The sequence below is a fragment of the Hipposideros armiger genome, unplaced genomic scaffold (genome assembly GCF_001890085.2).
Source record: "Hipposideros armiger isolate ML-2016 unplaced genomic scaffold, ASM189008v1 scaffold_3, whole genome shotgun sequence".
Classification (NCBI taxonomy): domain Eukaryota; kingdom Metazoa; phylum Chordata; class Mammalia; order Chiroptera; family Hipposideridae; genus Hipposideros; species Hipposideros armiger.
In genome coordinates, this window is record NW_017731353.1 from 3,567,442 (window position 1) to 3,574,115 (window position 6,674).

Below are 6,674 nucleotides of genomic sequence, written 5' to 3' on the forward strand. Positions count from 1 at the left end.
GGCCGGGAGGCTGGCGGCGCGCCCCGCGGGGGCAGAGGCGCGGGAGGGCGCGGCGCGGGAGCCGTCCGGGGGCAGCAGCGGCAGCGAGGCCGCCCCGCAGGACGGTGAGTGCGGGCCGGGCGGCGGGCGCGGGGGGCGTGGGAACGGAACGTGGGGTCCCGGGCTCGCAGGGTCCAAGGGGCAGGCAGAGAGGCCGGGCGCTTCAGCTGCGGGGTCCCAGGCTGGGAAGGAGGGGGCGCCGGCGGAGACGCTGCGTGTGGCAGGACCGCCCCGGGGGTGCGGGCGGCCGGCCTGCGCCGTGGGACTGGCTGCCCAGCGCCCCCCGTTGAGGCTGTCTTCCTAATGGGGCGGGCTGCGGTACCCGGAGCGCTCCGCCGAGGAGGGAGCCTTCTTTCGGCCAGAGCCACCTCAAGTCTTAGGAACCGCGTGCGTGCGAGGGTGGGGGTTAGAGTGGGGGGCGGGCTGCCTTTGTGCCTAGCGGCCCCACTCCCGGGCCGCCTGGGAAGTGGGCGTGATGATACAGCTGGGGAAACTGAGGCTTCCGCAGGGCCACGCGGCCGAGTCGCACCGCTGGGCTTCGCACTCTGCCCCCTCCCTCCGCGACGCTGCCCCAGCTACTGCTCGGTCTTCTTCAGACCTGGGTCCTTGGCTGGGGCAGGGAGGCCGGCCCCACGTCCAGTCGGCCCCACTAGCAGCTGCCTAGGTGGAACGGCCCAGCCCTAAAGAGCCGGCTAGGCCTCTTCTCCTGATAAGGTTAAAGGTCATCAGGAAGGGGCTTTAAAAACAAACAACCCACCCAAGTGGCTTTTTTCAAAAAGCCACACTGGATAGAAGGGTCCTGAGTCCTCAGGAAGAAGGGGGAGGGAAGCGGCTGGAGCAGAAGAGGAAGATAAAGCAAAGGTCCAGCCCTGAGCGGTTTCACGAGGGGGACACCCAAGTCTCCACAGCTCACCCAACACCCTGAAGAGGAGTTGAAGTGGTCTGAGACCACTGCCTGGTCCCCTAGCTCTGGGGCACAGGCTGGCCTGCTGGAGGCTCTGGGCCCCTTAAGAGTTGCCCACCTGACTCCAGCAGCCTTCTCACCAGCCCCTGGGGACCCCCCACTTCCTGCACAAGCCTCCAGGTCTCAGGGGAACCCCTGCTGGCTTCATGCCCATTTCTCAGATGAGGCGAGGTGCAGGAAACCTGAGGGTGTGTATGTGGGGGACACCTGACACATGCCTGCGTCTCGGAGAGCACCCTGCTGGTGCCAGGTGTGTCTGGTCGCCCGCTGGCTCCCGCTCAGAGGCATCCGCCGCCCACCAGCCACAGGGGACTGACATCTCTCTTCACCCTCCAGGGTGAGCATGAAGTGGGCAGACTCACCCCTAGGAGCTGGGGTGTCCCTGACGGAAAAGTGGAAGGAAGCTGTCTGGTATGGGTCGGGGGTCAAGTGGGGTGCCCTCTGGTGTGGCATGGGGAGCCCTGCCAGCCTCTGTTTGCTCCAGGTCTCGTGGGAGGAGCAGCTGGCCCTGAGCTGGTTTCCCCTGAGGGTAGAGGGGGTTCTCTGATTTCACCCTGATGAACGGGGGAGCCCAGGAAGTGGGGAGAGAGGGAGGAGCAAATTGAAGGTAATACAAAGAAGGAAGGGAGAGAAGGAAGAGGGGTGCAGGAGTGGTCCGGGGAGAAGGAAGGAGGCCTGGGCCTTTTGTCCTCCAGTCCTGGCCAGGACATGGATGCCCATGTCCTTCCTGGCTCCTGGCTGTGGGGACAGACAGTGGACGGCCTTGCTTCTCTGGGACATAGCATAGAAGGTGCCCAAATAGAGGTTTTTTTTCTGGGGAGTCCCAGGACAGCTGGTGTCAACTGGGGACACAGAGCTTGGACATGGCCACTGGCAGCCCCCAGGCATCAAGGCGAGCGGCGGGGCCTCCTCAGTAGCCCCCTGGGGCAGAGCCATCCCCAGTGAAAGCCTAGGAGGCTTTGAGGCCATTTCCTCAGGAGGGGCTTCGCCACACTGGGAAATCCAGGTGCCGGGGAAGGAGGACACACTGGGTGTGGGTGAGACGGGACAGGGCCAAGGGCAGCCGTCAGTCTGCCCCCAGAGGTGAGGGATAGGGAGCGGCAGGCAGAGTTGGTCAGTGGGGCTCAACAGGGTGCTCACTGCTGCCCCCGCCTTGGAACCCCCACCTAGCTCTGCCTTGGGGACACACCGCCTAGCTGGGGGCTCCTGGCCCATAGGGGGCATTTTCTCCAGGCCTCTGCAAATTGAAGCAAACCTGGACAATATAAGGAGTTGTTCATATAGCTAAAAATTCCAGTTTAAAGGATTTTCTTCTGTTTGGGTTTACATCTTCCCTGCTCATTTTTGGTGTTAAAACACCCTTTCTTTTATGAAACAGGGATAATAACAGGAGATTGTTTTATTTTAATGTCCTTACTTGGCAAAATTAAAAGGAGGTAATCCTATATCATTCATCAGATTGAAAACAAATCACTAGTCCATGAAATCCAAATGTTTTATGTAGAGTCAAGCATCTTCCCGGGCCAGCTGGGTGCATTCCAGGGGTGCCCGCTGCCAGGAGAGGGGCGGGAGCAGGGGCGGGGCACCCTGTAGCTGCCCCCAGGCCTGTGAGAGACCCTGGCTGGCCCCTGGGTCTGGGTCTGCAGACAGAGGTGGATGAGGAGAGGCCAGCTTCCTGCTCTCCTCCCCTCTTGGGCAGGTGCCGCCTCCGCTGCCACTGACTGAATTCCCAAGTCCCGATGTCTCCAACGGTGGGAGAGAAGGGACCCCTCATCCCCTCATCCTGGTGAGCCTGGTCCGCATCACTGGACCCCTTCCAAAGCAGGCAACCAACCCTCGAGGCACTGGGACCCTGGACCCAGCAGGCGTGGGCCCTGGGCTGTGACTTTGTCCTCTAGTCCTGGGCCTACCAGGAGCCCTGGCGCCTCACTGAGGAATGGGACAAGCCCAAAAGTGGGTTTTCCTGTCACTTTTGGAGCTGTTTCCGGGTCCAAAGAAAACGACTGACGCCAAAGAGATGGAATGCCCCCTATTAGAAAAATAAGGGTTAATGAAGAAGCTAATGAATTCGAAAATGGATATATTTTCAGCCAGCCAGGTTAGCAAGTTCAAAATTAAAAATAAGAAAAAAAAAGAACCCACAACATATTTCTGACTCTTTTGTTTTTACAAAGCCTGCAGTAGATGTAGTGTGTTCTTGCCAATGATTTTCCCAGACCAGGCTCCCCCCGGAACTGGCCAGGAAGGCTGTGGCTTCGCTGGTGACTCAGAGCAAACCGGGGTCTCGGGTTCCTCCCAAGTCAAATGCTGAGGTCTGCGCTGGGGCGCTGAGCTATGCCAAGCACGTTAGGAAAATAAACCCTCGTTCGCTGCCTGTGCAATGACTTACAACAAAAGAAACCACATTAATAACTGAGATTTTCTTGAACGCATTCCCTCCTGTGGGCAGGGCGGAAACAGGGATGCAGACACACTATGAAAATAAACAAAGACCCTGGAGCCAGGTGGGGTGAGGCCCCCAGCCTGGCCCAGAGGCCACCTGGCTGAGCAGGGCTGGTAATACCTGTTTCAGAAAAACCTCAGGACCCAGTGGGCCTACTTCCCAGAGATTCAGGATGGTGGGGTGCTTAGAGTCTGAGTGGGGGTGGGCTGGAGCCCCATGTGGGGGGTTTGGGCTCCTTTCTCAGAGCTGTTCCCTGAGCCACGTCTGCTACTGGTGACAGGAAGCCAAGGGTGAGACTGATTTGTGTTGGGGATCTGCCCCTCCCCTTCCCAGTGATGGGTGGGCAGGGCCGAGCGTCTGAGTGGTGGGCCTGAAAAGACGATTGAGTTCCAGAGACCAGAAGACTTGCCTTTAATTTTTTTATTTTTATTGTTGTAAAATGTAACTAACAAAAGAGTTACCATTTAACCATTTTTAATTGTACCGTTTAGTGGCATTAAGTCCATTTACATTTTTGCCCTACCATCTCCACCACCCATCCAGAACTTTCTCGTCTTCCCAAACTGAAGCTCTGTCCCCATTAAAACTAACTCCCCATCCCCTCCCCCAGCCTCTAGCAACCACCATTATCCTTCCTGTCTCTATGGATTGGTCTACTCTAAAGACCTCATATAAGTGAAATTGTACAGCATTATTGTCTTTTTGTGTCTGGCTTCTTTCACTCAGCGTAATGTCCTCATGGTTCATCCAAGTTGTAGCAGGTGTCAGAATTTCCTTCCTTTTTAAGGCTGAATAATATTCCGTGGTGTGTATAGACTACTTTTTGTTTACCCATCATCCATGGATGGACACTTGGATTATTTCCACCTTTTAGCTATATCGTAAATGATGCTGCTAAGGCCTTGGGTGTGCAAATATCTCTTGAAGTCCCTGCTTTCAGTTCTTTGGGGTATGTACCTAGGAGTGGAATTGCTGGGTCATATGGAATTTTGTGTTTTATATTTTAAGGAACCATCCTACTGTTTTCCATAGCTGACTTCTGTTTTGCACCAGCTCCCTCTAACTGACTCTGAAAGGTGGCGGTGGCAGCTGGGGCTTAGGAGAAGGGAGACGGGCGGAAGCTAGCAGGAGAGATAGATAGAAGCAGGGCTGGTGGAAGAAAAAGACAAAAAGGTTTCTCAAGAACTGAGCCTTGTAATAAGACTGCTTTCTTCCCCTCTGCCTTCTTCGCTCCCTTTCTTTCCCTTAATCCATTTCCTGGTGGTGGGGTGGCGGGAGAAGAGCCATCTGCAGTGGAGGAGCCTTGAACGGGGGGCTCAGGACACCCAGGTTCGGGTTCTGGCTTTTGCTGTCATCTCCACGTGTGACCTTGGGCATGTCACGTCACTTCTCAGTTCCCCACCTGAACAATGCCAGCTAGCACACAGATGCTCATGAGGCCCGTCCTGTCCCTCATCGTGATTTGATCCACACTGATCCACACTGTTGGGTCCCCAGGCATGTGGACCCTCAGACAGTGAGGGTGTCCCTCAGCAAACACCCAGGAGCAGGGAGAGAGGAGGGGTGAGTGAGAGGCTGAGGAGCTAGGCCCAGAAACTGAGAGCCCAGGGGAATTCAGGTGGAGAATGGCTGGGTCTTGTGGGATGACTCGAGGGAGAGGGGACAGTGGTCTGCATCTCTGGCTTTTTGTTCCTGGTTCTGAGGTGATCTTGCTCCTGTATTTCATAGATCATCTGGGTAGAGCTTGGGAGCCTGGCACAGGGCCCTCCCCTGTGGGCAGAAGTTCAACTGGGCTGGAGCTGTCACTATCCCCTCCCAAAAGACTCAGGCGAAGTAACTTTGGAGCAGTAGTGATAATACCTGCTTATGCACCATGCTTGAAGCCTCAAAAGCACCCTGAGGATCAGTGTTGCCGTGTATGACATGGGAAGTAGACAGTGATGTCCCTTAGAGGTGTGATGTTCCCTGAGTGGGCGTGGAGGCCATGCCTGGCACATAGTAGGTGCTCAATTAAGGGGCTCCATGACAGCTCATTGAGAAGCTCAGAGCAGCCCTAAGAATGAGGCAGGGCTGGTCACTGCCATCCCCACTTCTTGGAGGCCCAGAGAAGCAAAGCAACCTGCCCAAGGTCCCCCAGCTAGGAAGGGGAGGGGTGGGACTGGCTTCTGGATCCCAAACCCAGGACTCTGTGCTGCACAGCTCAGCATTAAGGCTGGGGAAGTGGGGGCGGGGAAGCCCCACCTGCGTGTCGGGAGACTTGACTCAGGCTGAGGTTTGTTTGGGGAACTGAAGGAAACAGTAAGAGTGACCAGTAGCACTCGCAGGCCAAGTGCTTACCGTGAGCTGGATGGGGCCCCACATGCCTCACCCCTCACTGTCTTCCCACCAACCGTGGAAATGGTTCCTTTTATTACCCCCATTTTATGGAGGAGGAAACTGAGGCTCAGAGAAGTCGAACCACTTGCCAAGGCCTCATGTTCCCATGAATATGGGATTCCAGCTCACGCCTGTCCTGTCCTGAAGCCCCTGTTCTCTACCACTGTCCGAGGCCATCCCTGGAGCCCCCGAATGCTGGGTGGCCCTGCCAGGGATGTCCCCTCCCAGGCAGGTCGCCATGAAATAGCCAGAGCAGTGTCCACCTTAATGTCCTCAGCAGCTTGGCCTGGCTACAAGCCTAGGGGAGACTAGCCAGGCCTGGCAGCATGAGGACTGCCAGGCTTTGGGGGCGTTGGAAGATGTGGCCTCCCTCATCTTCTGCCCACCCGTCTCCAGGTGCCCGGACACAGGAGAGCTGTGGAGGGCCCCTGACTCTGAGGAACGCCGATAGGGCAGACCTCCTTTCCCAGTCCACCTTCAGTTTCCATATTCATTCATTCATTCATTCAACAATCATTTTTTGAGTGGACTATGTGTCAGGCTCTGAGCTGCTACCACGTACCCAGACTTTTAGATTTCAAGCCCCGATGAAATTTCCAGGCACTTAGAAGAACTGGCAGAGAGTGGGCAGCTTTAAAAGTTGCCAAGAAAAGCATTCACTCACAACAAATACCATCTTGTTGCCCCATCTGTTTATCCAAGAAAGAACCTTTTAGCATCTTAATCTCAGAGTAAAGAATGATCCTTAAAACTGACTTCATTTAGCTTAACAAAACAAAACTTGCAAATTGCCCCTATTTTTCTCGTTTTGCGGTAGGTCGGTGAAAACTTGGTCGTGGGCTGGCATTTGGG

General features: G+C 55.9%; 1 protein-coding gene across 1 annotated transcript in view; it reads left to right on the plus strand.

Moving 5' to 3' along the window:
- Positions 1-4: 4 nt before the first annotated feature.
- PRRX2 (paired related homeobox 2) overlaps positions 5-6,674 on the plus strand; it is a gene marked incomplete at its 5' end in the record, with an annotated part of 42,550 nt that continues 35,880 nt past the window's right edge. The window contains one exon of the mRNA XM_019641679.1: positions 5-104. Within this exon, the coding sequence (XP_019497224.1) occupies positions 5-104 (100 nt within the window). The remainder of the gene's footprint in view (positions 105-6,674) is intronic.